Consider the following 25643-nt stretch of genomic DNA (forward strand, 5'->3'; position numbering starts at 1 on the left):
CGTTCAATCGGCTAGTGTGCGAAAGCTTAGTGCATATTTGGCCGCTGTTCTTTTTCCCTGGGAGAGATGTAGCAGTTGTTCGCCAGCACTTCCTTTCTCAGTGGGATGTTCAAAAACATTATGGAACTGTTGGAGGAAAGCACTGAATGATGTAAATGAAGATCCATCTGGTCTCCAGACAGCTGTTGCCCACTCTAGCACTTTTCCAGAGAGAAGTGAACATGCTATCAGGCTGGAATCATTGGGGTAAAGTGAATGCTGTTGATCGACGAAAAGGGTACATTGAAGCAGAAAGCCCTTGCATTTTGTGGTCGTGCCGTCAAATTTCTCAGGAAATGCCAGTCGAGTACTCACGGAGTACTCACATTAACTGGAGTACTCACGGTAGGTGGAGAGACCTCTTGTGGTTGCGCAGGAGGAATGTTAGCCACTAACACCGGAGATTTTGTAGCCCTTTGACAGGCTCCTCAGTAAGCGTTGTTAGATGGTTCAGGTGGTGATGATGCAATGCAAGTTGTGAGGCTTGGGCTGACAGCTCCATGGACAGTTGCAGGACCGCTGCTGGATCGGTCTTTGTCAAAGTCTTATGTAACGAAGCACCTGACTCAGTGGGATCCATTTGCAACTTTTATTAGAATAGTCGTACAGGCAGGGTAAATCACAGCAGACAGGGCAATGGAGGAACACAGAGAATATCAAAGGCAGGGCAGGCAACAATAATCACAGTCCAATAAACAATCCGGGTCAGGGCAGGCAGGGAACGATCAGAAACGAGGTAAACAGTCCAAGGTCAATAATACAAAACGAATACGGAAAATAACGCTCTGTAATGACAGCCAGGGCAAATCAAGACTTCGCTCTGAGATGTGTGTGGAAGTGGCTTATATGAGTGTGTGCAAATGAGGTGCAGGTGTGTTGCGCAATCAGTCCCAGTTAAGAGGCATGATGGGAATTTGAGTAGAGGAGAGAGTGGTTAATATTCCGGAGACGGATCCCTCCTGTGGTGAGGAGGAGGCGATACGGGAACCGCCTCTGTAACACTTAGCATCCATCTCGATGACAGCAAGCAGATTGCGTGCGCGTTTATGAGGAATTTTTAAAAGTGAAAGTAGCCTAGGTAACGTTATAGATCCTGGGAGGGCGTGGCGCGTGAGCACAACTAAACTGATGTGGATTTTAAATTATTATATCAACTTGAAATACAGGTATATTTTTGAAGATGTGTTTCTAAAAATATGCATATATTTTTACGTTTCCATGTGATTGTTTTAAACCCGTGTTTAGACCTGTGTTTCCCCCGTGTCTGACACAGATATTTTTCACCCGTTTGAGCAAAATTTGCGGGTCACCCGTCTGGTAATCGAACCTGTGCAGGACTCTGGAAGTCAGTGAAAGGAAAAGTGTAGTGTGAACTTCCATTAATAATTAAAACGTTTTTAGTCAAATAAATCAATCTTAAAACATGGCAGTATTGTATATTTTAATGCTAATGTTAGATAATTGTGTATTTGATCAAATTAATAGTTCTTGCTAAAGAAACATGGGATTCGTGCCTATAATGTTTTAAAGATAATTATTGGAAGATAAATTTACTTCGTTCATGGAAAGTTTCAAGGACATGTATAAAAAGGCATCAAATTATCAAAATATTTTATAACAGTTGTCTACTTTCTACTATTACACCAGGGCTTACTTTCATGACTTTCACTTTATATTCCTCTCTTTGAATTAATTTGATGTACTGAAAATTAAATGTAACATTTGTTTCTTTCCTGTCAGACCTGATGGAAGTGAAGGAGGAGAGTGAAGAACTGATGGAAGTGAAGGAGGAGAGTGAAGAACTGAGTGAAGTGAAGGTGGAGAGTGAAGAACTGAGTGAAGTGGAGGAGGAGAGTGAAGAACTGATGGAAGTGAAGGAGGAGAGTGAAGAACTGAGTGAAGTGAAGGTGGAGAGTGAAGAACTGAGTGAAGTGGAGGAGGAGAGTGAAGAACTGAGTGAAGTGAAGGAGGAACATCATGTCCAACCTGGAGAAAATCCTTTGAGTTGCTCAAAGTCTAAAAAGAATTTTTTAAAGAAAAGAAGTGCCAAGAAATCTTTCACCTGCACTCAGTGTGGGAAGAGCTTCACAACCAAACAAAGTCGTGAGATTCACATGAGAATCCACACCGGAGAGAAGCCATTCTCATGTGAACAGTGCGGGAAGAGTTTCAGTCAAGCATCATCCCTTAATTTTCACATGACGATCCACACCGGAGAGAAGCCGTTCACATGTGATCAATGCGGCAAAACATTTCTTAGTGCAGACTTGAAGAGACACCTGACAGTTCATACAAAGGAGAAGCCGCATTCATGTTCTGTGTGTGGAAAGAGTTTTTCACTGCTGCAATCTTTACATAAACATGAGAAAATAATGCACACTGGTGTGAGAGAGTACATGTGCTTTGAGTGTGAGAAGACTTTCACTACAGCGGACAATTTAAAACAGCACCAGAGAATTCACACGGGAGAAAAACCTTACAAGTGTTCACACTGTGACAAGAGATTCAATCAGTCAGCAAATATGAAAACACATGAGAGGATCCACACTGGAGAAAAACCTTACAAGTGTTCACACTGTGACAAGAGATTCAGTCGATCAGAACATCTGAAAAGACATGAGATGTTCCACACTGGAGAGAAGCCGCACACGTGTGATCAGTGTGGAAAGAGTTTTGCTTTTAAAAGTGACCGGAAGCTACACATGAAGATCCATGCAGTGGAGAAACCACTTAAGCACAGTCTGAGATCACGGTAAGTAATTTTTTGTCATGTGCTGAGAAACAAAGTATCTTCTTTGTAAGTTAGACACACATCACCCTAGGCCTAAAAAAAATATTGTTTGGTTCTGGTTTCCGACCGACCCAGTCAATTTATGTGCGACCCAAATTTATTTTATGAGCTTGGGGAAGAAATAATACAAATAAAATAAATACACAAATAAAAAACTTTGAGGCAAACTTTAATTTACGTTTTTGTACAGCACCGTTTTTGTATAGCACTCTTGTCCTCCAGCAATGCTAACAAACGAGTCAGCTACAAGGTCGTTCACACATCGTTGTCGTCACTTACAAAGGCGACACTTTCGCATATGCGTGGAGTGTGACGCCTGTTTCACACATACTCCGTTTGCAGTGCGTATGCGGTGCGTATTTTTTTCCGTACCCATGTTAACAGGTTAGAGCTTTCATACTGCACGCGGATGCGGTCCGGCAATCCGTTCCAGGTGCGGTGTGTATACAGCAGTGCAGCAATCGTTTCCGCACCGAGTCTATTTCTGCTGTGCTGCAAACGCTGAATTAAAGTGACAGCGCATGCATTTAATAAAATAAAATGTAGTAATCTCACCATAAATGCATTTAACTAAATACTACTATTTTTCATAGTCAAGTTTTTACTTCAAGACGGGGGTAAATCAAGGAAAACTACAATTTACTTCAACAAGGCGACATAATGAACAACATTCGTCTCATTCGTGGAGGTGGAAAAACAAGTTCTTTGTGACATGCAATATTTATTTATGTATGCGATTTTAATATAAGTGCATGGTTCAATATTTTACCACTTGCTTGAGCAACTTAATATATAGTTATATAGAAGTAATGCATTGAATAAAAGTTTGTTTAGATTGTGTTTAAACGTGAATACGTCTATTAAAGAGTGTAGGCCTATATGTGTACAAAGAGAAATAAAATTTGCCGATAACTTGTGGATTTGAAATACAAATAATGAGTACGTGTTTGTGGTACAGCCGCTGATCAGTTACGCACTGCAAACGCAGCATATGTGAAAGCACTATAGCGCGTGCTGCTCCTGCACCGCATACGCACTTGCACACAGAGTATGTGTGAAACGGGCGTTACTCATTTGCCTCCGCTGAAAGTTGTACAGATCAAAAAAGATGAGCTGAACAATGTGTGTGTGTGTGTGTGTGTGTAACATGCTGGGACACACAAGGTGGTAGAGTACATGTAGTACAGGAAAGCTATGTTATGAAAAAATAGAGTATCCATCGCTACTGTAAAGTACAATTAAAAAAAAATAATAATAAAAAAAATAAATAATAGGCTATTACGTTTTAGCTCAAAAACAATTGTAATAAAAGATAGGATCATAAGATGTGCAATATATCGGGAGACATGGTTTTTACCACTTCATTAAGTTTTGTTTTGTAAATCGTCAGACAGGATTTTTACCACTTCATCCACTTCATTAAGTTTTGCTTTGTAGGAAGCCTTTCTTTAAAGCAAATTTCGTTTTGTACAAATTGTATCTTAATTTTAATAAATGTTTCAACCAATTGCATTTATTTAATAAATAAAAAGCAAATATAGCAGAAAATATAATAACCGTGACATGGAAGCTTGGGCGCGCCGCGTTCACTTGCATTGTGAACTAGAGCGCAGCTTTCTTGCGGCTCGCATCAGCAGAGCATTGCATCATCCATAGACTGCAAAACAATCAGCGGATGGCGGGCGGGTGCGGCTTTGAAATTTGGTCAAAAAACTTTGGTGCAGATGATGAGTTTTGTGATGCGGTTGCGGATGAAATAATAACCCATCCGCGTATCTCTATCGATAACAACATTGAACATGATAAATACCTTACCGACCCATGACCTCAACTGACAACCAACCGGAACCAAACTTTTTTTTCTATGCCCTATAGCCAAATCTCTCCCCTCCACCTATAGCCGGTGTGTGGTGAGCACAGGAAACTTTGTTGATTGATTGATATCTATTAACTCGTGTTCAACCAACAGGAATGTCTAATTTGTCAGTTTAGACCAATGCAAAAAACAAACATTGTAAATGCGCTCATGTAAAGCAGAAATATACAGCACTATACCAGGCTGCGAATAAATGGTCACATTTTGCAACCTTTTTATGAGAGAGAGCTGCCGTTTTTGCCACATACGAGCAACATCACACAGCAAACGAAAGCAGAATGAACCCACGCTACTCGTCTGAGCTGCGCAGCGAAAACAGTTTATCAACTCAGAGCAATACTAGACAGCGGTTTACTCGTGAGCCGAACTCGATTACGCAACAACATTAGTCCACAAAGCTGGCAGATCCATTGAGAAAGGCTATACAATAAGGTTTCATTAATGTTCCTGGCACCAAGTTTACTCCACAAAAGAAAGTAGTCCTGGAAATATTTGAAAATGAGGATGTTAATTTTTCAATATCCAAAACTGAAGCCTGCAGTTGAAATACATTTTACTTTTTTTATGACTATCAGTGTGCATTGAAACAAATCTTTATGCATTTCATTTGCAGGAAGACCTACACTTCGGGTATTTAAGGAGGAACTGGCATACATTTAACCAGGTGACCCATGGCCTTGGACCTGGAGCATGTTCAAGTTCAAAACGGTACGCAACGTTTTGCGACGGTTTCCGGGTTGAACGTCATGTTTCCTGGAAATGACGTGCACTGGTGTGCAACGGGGTTTGAGATACGTTTTCTCTTGTTTGGTGGGTGTGTCAGAACTGCAGTCCAATAAGCAACATGTATATAAAGCACGTGGTAGTAAAGTGAACTCTCACAATGGGTTCAAGGAAAGTATTAAATTTACAAATGTGTTCGATGCAGCTCGGTATACGCAACAACTGAGGATATTAGAAGACATGTTTGTCGAAAGTTTTATTGTAAAAAATATAGGATATCAACAAAATGATGTAGTTGTTTATATTTTTAGCTTCATTGCAAGTGTATTGGTATAAACAATGGTAATTAAGTGCTTTTCCTAAAAATGAGAAAGAAAATACAGGGTATAAAAACAGTATGAACTACAAATAAAGTATCTGTGAGGCTAAATAGATGTGTTTTAGTCTGAATTAGGTAAGATGTGTGCTTCCATTTCAGTTTCAGCAATCCCTTCACTCGATTGGGATGTTCTCTTTTGTTCTGGGCGGCAAGTGCAGTTACTGTAACATCGGGCATATTTTGTAGTATTAAACACATATTTATACCAACTTCATCAGGCTCTGAAAATTCTTCACAAAGAACACAAAGAATAGCCTTCTCAGCTGCCATAGTTGCAACTCTTGCATCATCAGAACAGTGTGTTCAACGCATCACCGTTTCTGTTTAAAAAACGTTGTGCAACGTTTTGTCGGGGCTGAACGCAGCCCTGGTTTAATGGGAAGCACATTCAAGTTCAACGACTCCTGTCTAAAAGAAAAAAATTAAAGCACCTAAAAAACCTCTGAGAATGATGAAATTAACTAGTTTAATGACACATTTTTGCTCTGTATTTTTTGTGATATGTTGCTGTTTTATAAATTTAATTCACTGGAAATGTTTTGTAATAGTATAAAAAAGGAAAGCCATAATTATACTTGAATTTATTATTTTATTGTAATATTGGACTAATATTAAAAGATCGTTCAATAAAAAAAATACAGTCAGTAACAGCAAGGTAAAACAGGGTTCCAACTTCCTACGCATTTTTCATTTCAATATGCCATACTGTTGTTGTCACGGTTCATGGATTCATTGACTCGCCCTCGCTATGTGTGTGTGTGTTGTATGAATGGGTGCGGCTCATCAGCACGGCTTGTTATCTTCGCTGATCAGCCAGCTGTTTTGAATGAGAGATGTCCTATATATTGTTTGTCACCTCGTCCTGTCTTTGTCAGATGGTTGTGGAGGTTCTCCAGTTTGCTCACCGTCATTTCTCCTCGCTCCAGTTCCTATTTCCTGCACTCCGGATTTTGCCTGTTCTGAGGACCGTTGCTGGTTTCCCGTTCACCGTCTGCCTACTGAGTCCTGCATTGCCGAGCCTGGAATTCTTCTGCCCTCCATCTCTTTGGACCTGCATTACCTCTTTACTACTTTGTGTTAATAAACACCAGTATTCACTTGCTATTGAATCCTTTGACAGTTCCTTTCGAGCCATGACAGTTGTAAGGGTAGATTAGGGTTCAGGCTGTAGGACTGCTGAATGACTAAAGAAACACTTCTGCCAGGACCACTGATGCTACGCTTGACTGTATATTTCTTGTCTATTACCTTCCACTTTTACCAAAGACGGAAATAAGCGCAGTTACAAATACAATAGATAAATATGTGGGAACATTGCTATAGTGTGATGATATTGTATTGCAATAGGTAGCCCTTCAAAATCAATACCAAATCAAAACTAGTTGGCACATTATTTGTAATTGAAAGGGCTTAATGACAGTATATGGTTATGGTTACTCTTAAAATAGTTGAGAAGATAAAAACTTCTACCATTAATTGTACCCAGCATATATGTAAAATGTTACCTGAGAGATAGAAAGAGAGGGAGAGTGTAGAGTAAGAGACAAAGAAAAGAGGATCTACAAAGATAGAGTTCCCCAAGAAAGAGAGCCAGAGAATAAAAAGGGCCAGAGCAACTTTGATTCCTTCCTTGACCATGTGACTGTAACCCAAATGTGAGACGTTCAAACTGACCAATCAGATAATTACAATTTTTCTCATTTTATTGAAGGTGTGACAATTCATAGACCCCAGATGTACACACATTTCGGCCTACAGGCCTTGAGCACTGTGATTACTTCACTTATACCTCTGCCTATAGTAATTGCAAATGGTTGATTGAGTAAGAAAGAGGGGGGTTGAAACAGTAAAAGTAAATGTTTTTGTTCATTTTCAGTTATCTTTATTTTCAATCTTACACTTTTCTACACAGACTGAAATTTCCAACCCTTTCTCTAGATTTTTCTGACCATAATCAACACATGATTCATACAGCATGTAGAAGTCTGTTATTTTTATCATATGTACTCTTCAACTGTGAGTGATGGAATCTAAAACAAAAATCCAGAAAATCACATTGTATGATTTAAGTAATTAATTTGCATTTTATTGCATGACATAAGTATTTGATGCATCATAAAAGCAGAACTTGGAAACCCAGTCGTGTCAGCATAGATAACTGTGTATGTATATATGATTTTTAGTGATGTTTTATTGTAGTAAATTTGGTATGATTATATTAGGACTGGTGGCTGTAATGGGTGTATGGTTGATGAATTAATAGTTGCATTTGAGTGGTCAAATACATTTTATATTGTATATTTTGTATTGTAATTCACCTGCTCAGGGACTGCAGATGGAAACTAGCTTAGGCTAAATCTGGTGCAAGGCATCTTTAATTAATGTTTTCTGCACATTGTCCCTGTTGAAATAAATAAACAAACAAACTAACTTAATATCTGGTACAGAAACCTTTGTTTGCAATTACAGAGAATCATATGTTTCCTGTAGTTCTTGAACAGGTTTGCACACACTGCAGCAGGGATTTTGGCCCAGCTCCCTCCAAAGATTTTCTATTGGGTTCAGGTCTGGAGACTGGCTAGGCCACTCCAGGACCTTGAGATGCTTCTTACAGAGCCACTCCTTAGTTGCCCTGGCTGTGTGTTTCGGGTCGTTGTCATGCCGGAAGACCCAGCCACGACCCATCTTTAATGCTCTTACTGAGGGAAGGAGGTTGTTGGCCAAGATCTCGCAATACATGGCCCCATCCATCCTCCCCTCAATATGGTGCAGTCGTCCTGTCCCCTTTGCAGAAAAGCATCCCCAAAGAATGATGTTTCTACCTCCATGCTTCACGGTTGGGATGGTGTTCTTGGGGTTGTAATCATCCTTCTTCCTCCAAACACGGTGAGTGGAGTTTAGACCAAAAAGCTCTATTTCTGTCTCATCAGACCACATGAACTTCTGCCATTCCTCCTCTGGATCATCCAGATGGTCATTGGCAAACTTCAGACGGGCCTGGACATGCACTGGCTTGAGCAGGGGGACCTTGCGTGCGCTGCAGGATTTTAATCCATGACGGCGTAGTGTGTTACTAGTGGTTTACTTTGAGACTGTGGTCCTAGCTCTCTTCAGGTCATTGACCAGGTCCTGCCGTGTACCGTATTTTCCGGACTATAAGTCGCACTTTTTTTCATAGTTTGGCTGGTCCTGCGACTTATATTCAGGTGCGACTTATATATCAAAATTAATTCAGACTGAGATGAACCAAGAGAAAACATTACCGTCTACAGCCGCGAGAGGGCGCTCTAGTTGGCGGAGTTATTCAGAAGCGACACCATATGAAGAAAATTCAATGGATTCAGTGATGTGGAATGAGATCGCAGGAGCTTGGTGAACTTGTTTACTGGTAACTTGCTTGTTGGACTCCCTGGTTTATGTTAATTTAGCCTATTCAGCCTCCCAGGTATATGTTCTTTATGCTATTGTGTAGCTGAATAACTGTTAATGTGTTGCGTTAACATACCGGACTCCTACTCAGCCTGTTGTTCTGTGTGCTACTGTGTAGTTGAATAACTTGCCTTTCCAGATTAAATGTCTGTTCTTGGTCTTGGATTTTGTGAAATAAATTTCTAAATAAATGCGACTTATACTCCAGTGCGACTTATATATGTTTTTTTCCTCTTCATGACGCATTTTTTGACTGATGCGACTTATACTCCGGAGCGACTTATAGTCCGGAAAATACGGTAGTTCTGGGCTGATCCCTCACCTTCCTCGTGATCATTGATGCCCCACAAGGTGAGATCTTGCATGGTTGTGCCCTAGTAATTGGTGATTCGATCACACGGAACGTGAAAATAGAGACACCAGCCACCATAGTCACATGTTTGCTGGGAGCCAGAGCGCCTGACATCAAAGCAAATTTAAAAGTGCTGGCTAATGCTAATCGTAAATTCTCTAAGATCATTATTCACGTCGGCACAAATTTTTTTTTTTTTTTTTTTTTTTTTTTGTACTCAATTTTTATTGTCTTGTGGATAACAATATCAAAGAGGTATTGTGACAATACAGAGATACATAGCAACACATTCACCACCCTCCCTCCCACCCACCCACCCCTACCGCATGGGATACAACATAACTATCAGTGTAGCACAGTCAGTGTTATAGAACAGTCCACTTAGTGGCTTCCTAGTAAAATGTCCTGAACTCTGGCAATTCCATTGCTCCATGTTTGTATAGTCAGAGGTGTAGCGCCGTTGATCTTGGCAGAAGAAAGTTCAAGAAAAAGAATCTCTAAAAAAGTATTCAGCCAATGTTTATGGGCTAAGTTGTGGGGTGGAACCCAAACTTGAACAATGATTTTCTTGGCTGCTGTAAGACCAGCTAGCCAAATTTTTCTAGATCTTTCATTCATGTCTTCAAGTTTAGAGTCATCATTGAGAAGGTGTAAAACAGGGTCCATAGGGAGCTGAATATCAATCAGATCAGACAATGATTGTAACACCTTGTTCCAAAAGTCACAAATCATAGGGCAGTCCCACATTATATGCATAAAAGTTCCCAAAGCATTTTGTGAGCACAAAGTACAGAATGGATGAGGAGCATGACCAATTAAGTGTCTGATTCTAGGAGTAAGATATGCCCTATGAGATATCTTCATATGAATAAACTGATGATTTGGATTATGAGAGGAGGTACATATATTATCCCAGCTTGTGTTCCAGTCTATTTCACTACTTCTGAGTGCCATTGAGCGATCCCAAGCTAACGTACTAGGTTTAGGAGATAAATATGATAGGAACCTGGCATACAGAAAAGAGACGACACTTTTTGGGGCGACCTGTATCCAGCCGACTACTGGATGTTCCTTCATCTCTGAGCCCCATACAACTTTGTGTGCTTTGAGAGCTGACCTAAGTCTGAAGTAAAAGAATAAGGAATGTCTAGGGATACCATAAAGTGAAACCAAGTCATTAAAGCTTAGTAAAGAGTCTTCACCATTCAAGTCTCCAATGACCCATATACCCTTCTCTGCCCATACATCATGAATGAATGGCTTGTTTCCAGATAATAACTTGTTATTACGCCATACAGGGGATGATTTATGCCATTTTGATGTAAGACCCACTAATTTCTCAGCTTGTCTAATGATCTGAAGCATGTATGTCAATACTGGGCCATACCTCAATGTACAATGGTTAATGGAGAGACCAGAAAAAAGAAAATCCCTAAGCCTAATGGGAGCAACTATGTCTTGTTCTATTGTCTTCCATGGTGATATACAGTTTGGATCCAACCACTGCTTTATTGGACGCAAGATAAATGACCAATGATAGTATTTAAAGTTGGGGAGTGCCCAGCCTCCTTCTAGTCTGTTATGCTGTAGTGTGGTCCGTTTAATACGTGGTCGCCTTCCACTCCATATGTATTTTGTGAGTAGAGAGTCAACCTTGGACCAGTAATCCTTCGGCGGAGATAGTGGTAGCATAGAGGAGATAAAATTAATGCGTGGTAATATATTCATTTTCACCACTGCTATGCGAGACGGGACAGATGCAGGGAGAGCAGACCATCTTTTTGTATCCTCCTCGACCTTCCTCAAAACATTTGTGTAGTTTAATTTAGTTAAGGCTGTAATAGATGTTTGAATTAACACTCCTAGATATTTGACCTCTTTGGTAATTGCAATATTAGTAGGTAAAACTAACTGACTCCTATCCCTGTTAACTAACATCAAAGCAGATTTAGAGAGATTAATTTTAAAACCGGATAGTGTACCAAACATATTTAATGTATTAATAGTGTTGGGAAGAGAATTCTGTACATCTGACATATAGATTAATGTATCATCTGCATACATTGACACTTTGTGAGTAGAAGTGCCAATGTGAATAGGAGAAATAGTTATACTGTTACGAATATACTGCGCTAGAGGTTCTATGGAAAGATTAAAGATCAAAGGGGACACAGGACAGCCCTGTCTTGTACCACGGTTTATAGTAAACAAATTTGAAATGACACCTCCTATACAGACTCTAGCAGAAGGGTTCGCGTATAGCACCTGAATCATTTTAATAAACTTAGGACCAAACTTGAATTCTTTAAGGACACGCCATAAGTACTGCCACTCAAGCCTATCAAAGGCCTTCTCTGCGTCAAGAAAGAGAAGGCCACAAGAAGAGGGGATTTTCTGCGCTTCACCTAAAATGTGAATTAGTCGCCTAATATTGTCTGCAGCCAAACGGCCCTTCATAAATCCTGTTTGGTCAGGATGTATTAAATCTGGCAATACTGACTCTAGTCTGCGAGCTAATACACGGGAATAAATTTTTAGGTCAGCATTAATAAGTGATATTGGCCGGTAACTTGCACAGTCAGAGGGGTCTTTGTCCGCTTTGGGGATAACTGATATAAGAGCAGTGTTAAGGTCTTTGTGGAAATGCCCTTGTTCGATAGCGAAGTTTATAGAATCCAGCCAGAAAGGACCTAAAAACTCCCACAAAACTGAATAAAGCTCAACCGGCAAACCATCGAGGCCTGGGGAGCGCCCTCTCTTCATACTTTTTAGCGCTAATTGTAATTCCTCTAATGAGATAGGTAAGTCAAGATGTTCTGCATCCTCTATGGAAAGAGTAGGAAGATTCAAGTTGGAAAAGAAATGTGTATAATCGTTCTCAGAGGGCTGACAATCGCTAGAGTACAGTTTTGCAAAAAAGGATGCGAATGCCTCATTTATATCTAGAGTAGTTGTCACCATTTCTCCTTGATCTTTTTTGATGTACTCTATTGATCGGCTCTTCTCCTGACGTTTCAGAGTAAGGGCAAGAAGATGACTTGGACGGCTACCTTGCGAATAATATTTGTGCTTAGTAACGTGCATTAAATACTCTACTCTATGCCGTAACAGATTGTTCAGTTCAGCTTGATGTGTCTTCAATTGAGATTCCATGTCTTTACTATAATTCCTTTTAAGTTGACTTTCTAATCGTTCGCATTTTTTTTCTAAATCTGAAATCTGACGTAGTCTATTATGCTTATTGTAACATGAAAATCTGATTGCATTGTTCCTGAGGAATCCCTTTATGGAGGCCCATAAGAACATTGGGTTCTCTACACTGCCCTTATTAATGTCTATGAATTCGCTAAGTTCAAGTTTTAGTTGATTAAGGAAGCTTTCATTCTGTAGTAATGAGGAATTAAACCTCCACCTAGAAGACTTATTGTTTCTGATATCTCCAAAACTAAATGTTGCTTCAATAGGGTTATGATCTGAGATGTGTCTAGAAAGAAGATTTATTGAAGAAGATGTAGAAATCAATTCACTAGAAATAAGTAGGTAATCTATCCTAGAAAAAGACTTATGGCTTGAAGAGTAGAATGTGTAATCTCTTGATGAAGGATTATGTAGTCTCCAAAGATCCACCAAATTAAGGTCCTTTGCTAAATTTCCTAAAGCCTTAGAAGAGGTTATCTGAGTGCGAGTAGCGACAGCAGCAGACCTGTCTAGGATGTTGTCAAAAACTGTATTCATGTCTGCCCCAATAACCAGGTGGTACTCATCTAAGGTTAACAACTCTTTTGTAATGTTCTGAAAAAATGTACAGTCAAAGACGGCTGGGGCATAAATACTAATAAAGGCTACTTTCCTTCCTTCAATAGAGGCACAACAGAATGCTAGCCTTCCTGAAGCATCTGAGCTTACTTTAATTATGTTTATAGTCAAATTACGTCTCATTAACACAGCTACCCCCTTGGTGCTACTACCATCTGATGAGGCAGCTACCATTTTATATCTCCTGTTTTGTAGTCTTAAAGTATCATTAGGTTTAAGGTGGGTTTCTTGCAATAGCGCTATATCAACGTTTTTACGATGAAGAAAATCTAAGACCTTGGACCTTTTGAATGGGGAGTTGAGCCCTCTCACATTAAATGACATAACATTGTATCTATCCATTGTCCCTATTGAGGTATGCCCAAAACAAACTGTGAGTGATAAGGTTAAAGTAAACTGCCGATGTGTATAATGAAATAAGAGAATTTACTGTCATGAAACACTCGCCTGTGCTAAAACATATCAATCCCATGCGGAAAAAACCCCTGAACAGCCCTCCCCTCTCCCCCTCCCTCCCCCCCGCCCCCGTCCCCGTTTTCATCTGTGAGAACCACGAAGCGATGTCTAACAATGAACCTATGCCTATTAGCCCCTAACTGGGACTGCTTCCACTGTTTCCATAACTGAAACACATTTGTAGAAGTAACCTTGGTTCACGAGATAAAGGAAAATACAAAACGGAAGATAACCGCGCTGATGGGTAAACTGCTTTACATAGGCTACTATTTAGCGCCCCCGATGCGGAATGATAAAACACTGCATACTTAAAAAATAAAATAATAATAATAATAATAATAATTAAAAAAAAAAAAAAAAAAAAAAAATTAATCCAACTAAACGTGCATAAAGCGTCATCATAATTCAAATAGAAAAGGTTTAAGCTCAAGCATCATGTGTCTATACATGTTGACCTGTTTGTAGTCATTCCATGTCTGTGAAGTGCAAGGATTCTCTAGCAGTAGACCTGGCGTTATTCCCCTTCGGTTGAGTTGAAGGGGTGTCTTGTCCCGCGAAGAACATTTCAGCTTCCTCTGCTGAATCAAACGATAATTTATCCCCATTGTACGTGAGCTTCAGGATGGCTGGGTAGATCAAAAAAGAGTCGATGCCTTTCTGTCGCAATTGGGCTCGGACCGTTTTGTACTTGTTTCTTCTCTGTACTGTTTCGGCACTGTAGTCAGCGTAGAATTCAAGTTGAGTGTTGTCTGATAGTTTAGGTTTAGCGTTGCGAGCTCCCTGCAGTATGGCTTGACGATCGCGGTAACGGAGCACTCTGAAGATCATTGTTCGCGGTCTGGAGGGGTTAGCAGAGAAGATTCGGTGGGCTCTGTCAATTTCTATGGATTTTCCGGCCAGTGTCGGGATCCACTGAGGTAACATTTTACAAAGAAATCCAACTGGATCATCTCCTTCTGCACCTGTTGGTAAGTTTACTAATCTTACATTGTTCCTTCTTGACCTATCTTCCATCTCGGTGACCTTCTTTCTGAGACTGTCCAGCTCAGTGAGACAGTGGTTGGTATCTTTTTTATTCTGACGAAGCACTCCTTGCATTGTATCGACTTTAGCAGACACCTTTTCCATATTTTTGGCGTGCGTGTTGATGTCGCTATTCAGTGATCTCAATAGCGTCCCGTTTTCAGCTATTTGACTTTCAACCGTAGTTAGTGCTTTCGTCAGAGTCTCACTCAGCATTTCGGTTACAAGGTCCCGTAATGTCTCCCTCTCCGCCTCTACCGTCTGCTTGATTAGCAAGGAGATTTCCTCAGGGAGTAAACTAGCCAGCGAGGTTCCTGAGCTAAGGCTAGCTTTGAATCGCTTGCCCGCGTCTTGTTTTGCAGGTGAACTTGCACTTTTCTTTGACGCCATTTCACGATATAAGTTTCAAAACTATCCAATATGTTAAATGAACGCCTGTATTGCAGGAAACAAGCAGTTTAGCCGCCAGTCAAAGGGCTTTTGGCAGGAGCTCAGTGTAAAGCGACCATCTCGCTGCGCGTCTCACCGGAAGTCCCACGTCGGCACAAATGATGTTAGACTCCGCCAGTCGGAGATCACCAAATTTAATATTAAAGAGGTGTGTGAACTCACAAGTACGATGTCAGGCACTGTAATTTGCTCTGGCCCCCTTCCTGTTTGCAGGAGTGATGAGATAGTTAGTAGATTGTGTTCAGTCAATGGCTGGCTGTCTAAGTGGTGTCCGCTTAACCCTCTGGGGACCAATCTGTTTTTGGGGTCCTTGAGATGTTCTGACATGCCTTGACATTTGTGCTTTTTTCAGTTATTTATAAACATGTTAATGGCAAAGGTGTAAATTCACTCTATATAGCACAAACAGGGCTACCATAATATGCGAGCAACGTGTATGTAGATGTTTGTATTTTTAAGAGAATAATGTTTATGCGTGGTTATTGGAAAAAATTAAAATGAAAGTTGCTGAATTAAGACCACAAAACACATATTAAATATGTGTCCACAAGACTTTTGACTAATGGATGTTGTCCCTTTGAGTTCTAGCTTCAAAATGATGTAAAAATAGTCTTGCTTTATCATTCACAAAAAAAAATACATTGATTTAAATGGTGTAAAACAGGTTTTGCTTGGAAAGCCAATATGCGAGGGGGAGGAGTAGTTTACACCTTAGATTATGAATGTCCCACCCACTCTGCATAATGAGCCATTCACTCAGGTGTGAAACTGACTGAGCCACAATGCAAGGACAAAAGATGTATTTAGAAGAAGACTTATATTGACCATTTAAGATTTTGCTTACATCTCTCTTGTAAATATGTTTTGCTATTTTATTAAAAATGTTACAATTACAACAATAATTACAATTTCAACAATATTTCAAGTGTACTCTTTCTTTGTAAAAAAAAAAAAAAAAAAAAGATTATAGGCCTACATTTTATCATATGTATTCATTAGTTTGAATATAGCCAACATTGGAACATCTAACATCTTAGTCTATGAATTTATTTTTGACAAAAATAGTATTTTTTTTGCAGTTTAATACGTTGCTTATACAAATACATTTTATTTCAACATATTCCAGTCGATTTTTACTCATCTCAGTAGGCTATAGCAAAGCAGTTTATTCTTTCACACACAGACGCGCGATTCATATTTAGGCTAAACAGTCTTTACAAATATGTCCCCTTCATTCATCTCACAGAAAGGCGAGTCATATTATAGAAATGCGATTCATCTTTTTGCGGTTTACATAGGCCTACACTAACGTTATTCCATAACGTTATTCCACACGTGAGAAAAGAAAACAGCCTACCTCACTCCTCAGCGGAATCTGCTCCTCATTACAGGAGATATTGCTCCTCATCAGCACTGTTCTGAGGAATCTTTTCTCCATAAGGTAGGCTATAATGTCTCACTCGCGAGGAGTCGCGACGCGCTTTGTTTACAGCTGATGTGGGCGTTTCACAGCTCTGAAATAGTTCTCAGAATTTGCGTTTGAATAGCACGCGCTCTCCGGGGAGTGGTCACATTACTGTGAATTAGGTCGTAATGAGCTCGACAGGAGTCGCTCTCTTTTTATACAGATTACAGAAGCTGAGAATATTTGTTTTTTATATAAATGACTTCATTTAAAAGATGCGATCTCAAGCTTTATGCCCGTGGGTCTGTTTGCCTGTTTGACTGAATTTTCGCGGAGTTATAGATCATTTACGAACGCGTTTCAAATGGGAGTTTACTGACAGAGAGAAGGCATAAATCGCATCATGTTAATTTTTCTTTATTTGTCAAAAAGCAAAACACTTTATTTTTATTGTGAGTATACAGAAAAAAAATAGAAACTGAACAGGATCGATTGATGTATTACACGAAAATGAAAGATCAAAATTAACAGAGCATTTAGTGTTTATTTTCATTGCTAAAAAAAAAAAAAAACGAGCAAAACGCGCGGGCGCGTTTGTGGTCCCCAGAGGGTTAATAATATAGAATTCATAGACAATTGGAAAAGTTTTTGGGGCAGACCTGACCTGTTGAAAAGAGATGGTATTTATCCCTCCTGGGATGGTGCTGCTCTTCTCTCTAGTAATATGGCACATAGTCTTAGAGCTCAAACATGACAATCTGGGGCTCAGGTCAGGAAGCAGACAGACTGGCTAAACCGACCGTCTGCTAACGGCCTCGCGTCACCAAGGTCAGATAAATCCCATCACATAGAGCCTCTTTCACCTAGATATCATCATATAGAGACTGTGTCTGTTCCCCATCAAAGGTTAAAAATTTAAATGATGTTCAACCAATAAAAAACAGTTATAATACAGATGAGCAAATGCTAAAGCTTGGGTTGCTGAATATTCGATCCTTACTTCAAAAGCACTCATTGTTAATGATATGATTTCAGATAATAACCTAGATGTGCTGTGTTTGACAGAAACCTGGCTAAAACCAAACGATTGCATTACTTCACCCCACAAGATTACTGTTATAAACATGAACCTCGTCTGAAAGGCAAAGGGGGAGGTGTCGCTGTAATTTATAGTAATATTTTTTAAAACCACAAAGAAATCTAGTTTCAAATATACTCCTTTTGAAGTGTTGGTGCTTAATGTAAAAATATATAGTGTAAATTATAAATCACGTTTGAAATTTGTGCTGGCTACTGTATACAGGTCACCAGGGCACCATACAGACTTCATCAAAGAATTTGCTGACTTTCTATCAGAATTAATATTGACTGCAGATAAAGTTCTAATTGTTGGTGATTTTAATATACACATAGATAATGAAAAAGATGCATTGGGTTTGGCATTTAAAGACATTGTAAACTCAATTGGAGTTAGACAACACATGCCAGGACCTACTCATTGTCGTAATCATACTGTAGATCTAATATTATCACATAGAATAGATGCTGATGCCGTTGAAATTCTGCAGCAGAGCGATGACATCTCAGATCATTATCTAGTCTCGTGTAAACTTCATTTAGCCAAGGCTGCAAAGCCGACTCCGTGTTACAAATATGTTAGAACTATCACTTCTGCCACTAAAGATTGCTTTATTAATAATCTTCCTGATCAGTTTTATCATCTCAGCATCCCAGATAGCTTAGAAGAACTTGATACTGCGACAGAAACTTTTAACTCTCTCTTTTCCAGGACTTTAGACACAGTTGTTTCGTTCTGCTTAACCCTTTAGAACCTTAAGCTAAAATAGGTGTTTTCACATATTTAGATTTTTTGACTGTAAAATTCTAAAACAATGAAATTATTGATTATTGTGTGTGGTGAGTTTGTAAATAGAATTTAAATAGTCAAAAATAAAAACAATTAGAAAAAATTTATTTATTTAGAAAAAAACAGAAAAAAACATGAACGAAAGAAACACTTTAAAATGAACTATAATACATATATACAAGTCTTTTTTTGTGACGTGTTGCACAGTTTTCATTTAGGACACTTTTTTCATACACGCACACATGCACATGCACACACTACATGCTTAGATACGTGAAAGAGTAACGGCCATCCGCCTCCCAAGTTTCATTAAAAATCATCCCAATCCTGTCTACCACTTCTTTCGTCATGTATTTGTTCATTTCTTTTATTATTTTATGCAATCCAAAACACTCTTACCAGCCGCGCTTAGTATCGGTCTGTTCAAATCCTTCCTTCACGCGCTGCTGTCATTTGCAGACGAAAAGCATGACATTACCGTAATAAGCGCATTTTGTCAGAGGCAATTTGAATCGTTTTGATAGTGGAAACGGTTGAAGAGTTTCGGTAAAATGAATACAGCTTGCTGGTGTGTGTCGGCAACGACACAGCCGGTTCTGAAGAAGATTAAAGAAAATAGTCCAACGCCGTGGTAAGATGCAACTGGAAGAAAACAAAACTAGAGATATTTCGCATTTCATGGAAGGAGAGCTTGATTGCATACAGAGAGGCCTTAAAAGCTGCTAGATCTGCTTATTTTTCAACCCTATTAGAAGAAAATAAACAAAACCCTAGGTATTTATTTGAAACAGTGGCTAAACTAACGAAAAAGAAAGCTTTCCAAGCAACATAGCAGTAATGACTTTATGAACTTCTTCACTTATAAGATTGATAATATCAGGGACAAAATTATAACTATGCAACCCTCTACTACAGTATCGCGTCAGGGAGGGCATTTCAGTCTCCCTAAGAACAATTTTGATTCATTTATTGCTATAGAAGAGGAAGAATTTTGCAAACTCGCTTATTCATCTAAATCGACAACATGTATGTTAGACCCTATACAGACTATTTTAAGCTACTGAAAGAGATGCTTCCAGAGGTCATAGATCCTCTTCTTAATATCATTAATTCGTCTTTGTCTCTAGGATACGTACCAAAAACCTTTAAGCTGGCTATGATTAAACCGCTTGTTAAAAAAACGCAACTTGATCCTACAGAATTAGTCAATTACAGGCCAATCTCGAATCTGTATTTTCTGTCAAATATATTAGAAAAAGCAGTATCCTCACATCTGTGTTCCTTTCTTGAAAGAAATGATATCTGTGAGGATTTTCAGTCAGGATTTAGACCGTACCATAGTACCGAGACAGCTCTCATGAGTCACAAATGATTTGCTCTTATCATCCATCCGATCTTAGTGCTGCATTTAACACCACTGACCACAACATTCTTTTAAATAGACTAGAAAATTATGTTGGCATTAGTGGAATTGCACTAGCATGGTTTAAATCATACTTATCTGACCATTATCAGTTTGTAGCAGTAAATGAAGAGATGTCTCATCGATCAAGTTCAGTATGGCGTACCACAAGGCTCAGTACTAGGACCGCTGCTGTTCACTCTGTACATGCTACCACTAGGAGATATCATTAGGAAACATGGAATTAGTTTTCACTGTTATGCTGATGATACTTAGCTGTATATTTCTTCAAAACCTAACGAAACTTACCAATTCACCAAATTAACAGAATGCATAGCTGATATAAAAAATTGGATGACTAGTAATTTCCTACTACTTAACTCTGAAAAAACAGAGATTCTAATTATTGGACAAAAAACGTCCTCGCATAATAATCTAGAATACTGTCTAACACTTGATGGCTGCTCTGTTAAGTCTTCGTCGTTGGTTAGGAACCTGGGTGTGCTCTTTGATACCAATCTTTATTTTGAAAGTCACGTGTCTAATATCTGTAAAACCACATTTTTCCATCTTAAAAATATATCTAAATTACGCCATATGCTCTCATTGACAAATGCGGAACAATTAGTTCATGCGTTCATGACCTCAAGGCTAGATTATTGTAATGCCCTGCACACTTAATAAACAAACTACAGCTGGTCCAAAACGCAGCAGCTCGAGAACTAGAACCAGGAAGTATGACCATATTAGCCCAGTTGTGTCACTAATAACCTTCCCCAGATCTGACGAAGGACCTTCGCCTGGACCCGATGACAACGCAGTGCTGAAGTGCCAACTAGTCTCTCCCCATGGAGCACGTGTCAAACTCAAGGCCCACGGGCCTAATCCGGCCCGCCACATTATTTTATATGGCCCGCGAAAGCATATGGGTGTCTTAAAATTAGGGATGCAACGAAATTTAGGCTGCTGAAAATTTTCGACCGAAAATAACATTTTCGTTTTTTGTCCGAAAGATACTAAAAAGCCGCCGCGCCCCTCCGTGTTCGGCGATGGTTTGACTTTGGCTCAGCGTGTTTTATGACTTTGCGTGCGAGTCCGCTTCCGAATCATAGTTCCGAAGATGACTTCTAAGCGCGTTCCGCTGTGTGTGTGCGTTGTGCTCTCCGCTCCGTGTTCACAGCGCGTTCTGCTCAATGTTCCGCAAGCAACCTCCGTGTGTGTGTGTGTTTGTGCTGCGAGCTCTGCTCACGCTCACCGGAAAGGCAAATTCCGCTAAAAAAACGTGCCGACATGAAATTTCTCTGGACTTGTTTCTTTTTGCAATAGCACTACTGTGCTGTAACATGGTGTGTATAACCGTGCTGGGCAACACTGGTAAAATTACACGAATCACGATCCTCTCGTTCTCCCTGCTCTGCTCATGCTCTGATAAAAATATCTTTGTAGGACTATACTTTATTTTGACAATTGGTCAAAAAATAAATCTGTTAAATCTGATTCTGCTGCATATAATTGATTGAAGAATAATATATTGATATTTTATATTATTTCAATATAATAATATATTTATTTAAATATATTAAATATATTACATAACATTTAATATAATATGTACCAGTATTATTCACCATTTGTATCACTCCGCTTGTCTGTGTTTGCGCAACTTGCATCATTAAGCCAGTAAGTGGTGTCTTTATGAGTGAACAATTGAACTTTAAACTGATTAGTGCCAAAAACATTGATTAACTCAGGAAAGAAACAAGTTGCTGAAACAAATCTTTAATGGTAATATAAATTGCTCATTTGCCTCTGGACCCAAAAAGATTGCACTGGTTTTTGATTGAAATGTAACATCTATGCAAAATAATCCTTGAAAGATTTCTTATTTAAGGCCATTCCTGTTTGAAATATGTGATTGTGTATTGTCAACAATAAGCAGAAACATTCTGCATTTCCATTTTGTAGTGTGGATCATTCATTGCAATATTTATCCTCATTCTCATTTTTAAGAATCTTATCTTGACAAATAATTTATGCTACTGCCCACTGACATGCTTTTAAAGCTATTGTTATCCAAATTTTTTGGCCTTTAAACACCTTAAAATGCACATATGTAGGTCAGAGAAATCCAAATTTTCTCGGGGGAGCATGTCCCCGAACCCCCCTAACTACCTCACATTTGAATACGCATGACTGTGTGGTAATGTGTGCTGGTGTGGCTACAGTGCCAGGGCTGAATTTTTTAGCCAGTTTGCCCCTGCATATACAATATACATTATTCTCTGTATCAAATCATTATTACCCAGCCCCTGATGTTTCGGGCTCATCCCCTGATGTTTTTAAAACCTAGAAACATCCCTGAAAATTCATATACAATATTTGTAACTTCAATAAGTAAATATCAAATAAAGAGACAATATATTAACATTTTAAAAGTCTTACAGTTACAACCGGCCCTTTGAGGGCAGCCATAATGCTGAAGTGGCCCTCGGTGAAAATGAGTTTGACACCCCTGGGAGGATCCCTTTACGACTCTAAAGTTAAAGCGTTATCGGAAAAATTTGTTTCGCGTACCTACCCCGAAGTGACTAAATAAAATACAATTCTGTATAAAAATTGATAAGGAAAGACCAGTACTTTGTTTAGGCTTGGTCTGTAGGGAATTACAACCCTGCGCACATATTTTCAAACGCACATAACTATAAAAAACAATTCTTAATGCGCATGTGAACGCCATCAGCTTTTATCACAGGTTCGCGTTTAAAGTCTGTGTAGAGAGAATGGTGTCGTCTTAGCGGCCCCTAATTAAATAACAAATGATACAATGATATATAAGATTATAATGATATTAAGTTACATAAGATTATTGGCATACACGTTTCGGTTTCTAACTTCAATAACATTTAAAGTGAATGACTTAGTTATAAACTTAGTTCATGTAGGGGTCAGGCATGATGCACTCCTTTTATATTTTAGGTATTTATTCAAGTAATTCGGGGTATGTACGCAAAACAAATAATGACTGTCAAATTAAATGTAAATATTACGTAGGAGAGAGCGGGGTATTCTCGTGGCTTGATAAACATAAATAGCTAGTATTCTCGTGGCTTGATAAACTTGAGGTTGAGCCACTGTAGTCTGTTGGACTATTTTAACGATGCATGCAGTGATGTGGTTTCTCCACTGTATGGATCTTCATGTGTCGCTTCAGGTGAGTTTTAAAAGAGAAACTGGTCCCGCACTGATCACATGTGTGCGGCTTCTCTCCAGTGTGGTTCCTCTCATGTGATCTCAGATTTGCTGACTGACTGTATCTCTTGTCACATAGTGAACACTTGTAAGGTTTTTCTCCAGTGTGAATCCTCTCATGTGTTTTCAGAGATGATGACTGACTGAATCTCTTGTCACAGTGTGAACACATGTAAGGTTTTTCTCCAGTGTGGATCCTCTCATGTATTATCAGAGATGATGACTGACTGAATCTCTTGTCACAGTGTGAACACATGTAAGGTTTTTCTCCAGTGTGGATCCTCTGGTGCAGTTTTAAATGTGCTGCTGTAATAAAAGTCTTTTCACACTCAAAGCACATGTACTCTCTCACACCAGTGTGAGTTTTCTCATGTATATGTAAATTTTGCAGCAGTGAAAAACTCTTTCCACACACAGAACATGAATGCGGCTTCTCCTTTGTATGAACTGTCAGGTGCTGCTTCAGTTTTGATGCCCTAAGAAATGTTTTGCCGCATTGATCACATGTGAACGGCTTCTCTCCAGTATGGATCCTCATGTGTTCTTTTAGGGATGATGATCGACTGAAACTCTTTCCACATTGATCACATGAGAACGGCTTCTCTCCGCTGTGGATCCTCATGTGGCGCTCAAGACTTGGTTTGTATGTGAAGCAGTTTCCACACTGATCACATGTGAACGGCTTCTCACCAGTGTGAACTTTCATGTGACGTTTAAGATTTTGTTTGCTTGTAAAACTCTTCCCACACTGAGTGCAGGTGAAAGATTTCTTGGCTCTTCTTTTCTTTAAAAATGTCTTTTTAGTCTCTGAGCGACTCAAAGGTTTTTCTCCCGGTTGGACATGATGTTCCTCCTCCACTTCACTCAGTTCTTCACTCTCCTCGCTCTCTTCCATCAGGTCTGACATGAAAAAAAAAAAAAGTACATTTAATTTTCAGTGCATCAAAATAATTAAGAGAGAAATATAAAGTGAAAGGCCATGAAAGTGAGCCCCGATGTAATGGTAGAAAGTACACAACTGTTATAAAATATTATGACAATTTGATGCCTTTTTATAAATTGATTATATGTCCTTGAAATTTTTTTAATTTGACACCCCTCTGTTCTCTTCTGTGGGGCGCTTTGACAACACACGTGGAGTGTTGCCTTGACAACAGTTGAGGGTATATTTTAAAGAATGGCAGCGGGAGTCTCTGAGGACATTGTGCAACCGTATTAATTTGATCCGGAGTCGGACCCGGAACAAGATGATGGCCCAGAAGAAGTTCAACAATTATAGGTATAGTGGAGGATTTTCCAGAATTTTAGAAAAGAACCACCCTCTCCACTTTTTGAAAAAATGCACATGCACAACACTCTACCTGCTCCCGAGAGGGAACGCTTATTAAACGTGTGCGAGAGAGCATAAACGAGCCCAGTTCTCCTCGTGCAAGCACTGTTAACAAGTTGCTGTCGGCATCGCTCATCGAACATCCTCCCCTATACCTTTAAGGCTCGAACAGGACGTTTCTGAATGGTTGGTTAACGTAATGTCACTTTGATCTATCTTTGTGTGTACTGGCAGGCAGTGATGCACGGGTTGATCCGAAATGAGCGGGTGCCTGCGGTCACCCGCGGTTACGAGTCATCCAAAAATATTTTTAATGATATTCGGGTCGCGGTCGGTCGGGTCGTTTGAAATAAAGATGCCAATTAAACCTTTGTAATTTATATAGTTCTAGACACAATTTTCTATGAATACGCTTTAAATTTAATTTACACTTTATTGCTTGAATAACTGGCGCGAAGATGACGCACGAGCTCAGTCTGCAGGTAGAGATGGAGGCGGCAAGAGAAAAGGTGAAGACTGGGGAGTGGAAGCTCCGCAAATACACAAATAGAAAGAGCAAAGTGTGGGAGACATTTGCCGAAATAATGAAAGATGATGACCAAAGTGCTGGCTTTGTCATGTGTAGGCTACGTCTTGCGATGCTATTTACACATTTGATAACCACAAAACTGGCACGACCAACCAGGCACGGCGCCAGGATTCCAGTTTTGGATAAGCCAGACCAATTGTGGGTGGGCCTTAAATTAAAAACGTTAAATAAAAAATAAAAAATAAAAAAATTGTATCCAATCACTGCTTAACCTAATAAAAAAATATTGACTAATATAGCCTACTGTTATATTATCTGTGCGTATACATAATATAGATTTTAATAGCTTGATGCTCTTTAAATATTGTGTTGCATTGTTAAAGTAAATCCGCGATCGCTCTCCATGGTTCTGACCAAAGAAGAGAGCTTTGGAATCTCCATTATGCATATACCTGGGCTGCATTTTCCGATAACATTGTCTCTTAGCGCGCTGCGATAACTTAACTAAAGGTATACTACCACTAAAG

General features: G+C 39.3%; 3 protein-coding genes across 6 annotated transcripts in view; 2 read left to right on the plus strand and 1 right to left on the minus strand.

The window, feature by feature from the left end:
- The window catches only part of LOC311067713 (uncharacterized protein), a 36312-nt gene extending 28096 nt beyond the window's left edge, over positions 1-8216 (plus strand). For 2 of the 3 annotated variants that reach the window (XM_084089745.1, XM_084089746.1), the window contains exons 3-4: positions 1780-2791; positions 5320-6349. In XM_084089745.1, the coding sequence (XP_083945871.1) occupies positions 1780-2791; positions 5320-5344 (1037 nt within the window). In that variant the 3' untranslated portion in view covers positions 5345-6349. Of the gene's footprint in view, positions 1-1779; positions 2792-5319; positions 6350-6734 lie in introns of those variants that run through there. The other variant, XR_014603266.1, reaches the window with a different exon arrangement.
- The window catches only part of LOC311094737 (uncharacterized protein), a 231146-nt gene that overhangs the window by 108653 nt on the left and 96850 nt on the right, over positions 1-25643 (minus strand). Inside the window, exon 5 of one of the 2 annotated variants that reach the window (XM_084132876.1) lies at positions 21774-24157. The exons of the other annotated variant lie outside the window; for it this stretch is intronic. The gene's annotated coding sequence lies outside the window, so the exon portion shown is untranslated. Of the gene's footprint in view, positions 1-21773; positions 24158-25643 lie in introns of those variants that run through there. 2 annotated transcript variants of the gene reach the window in all.
- The window catches only part of LOC311094753 (uncharacterized protein), a 113047-nt gene that overhangs the window by 33301 nt on the left and 54103 nt on the right, over positions 1-25643 (plus strand). The gene's annotated exons all lie outside the window — the stretch shown is intronic.

This window comes from Abramis brama (assembly GCF_963993115.1).
Source record: "Abramis brama genome assembly, chromosome: 1".
In the NCBI taxonomy this organism is placed as follows: Eukaryota; Metazoa; Chordata; class Actinopteri; order Cypriniformes; family Leuciscidae; genus Abramis; species Abramis brama.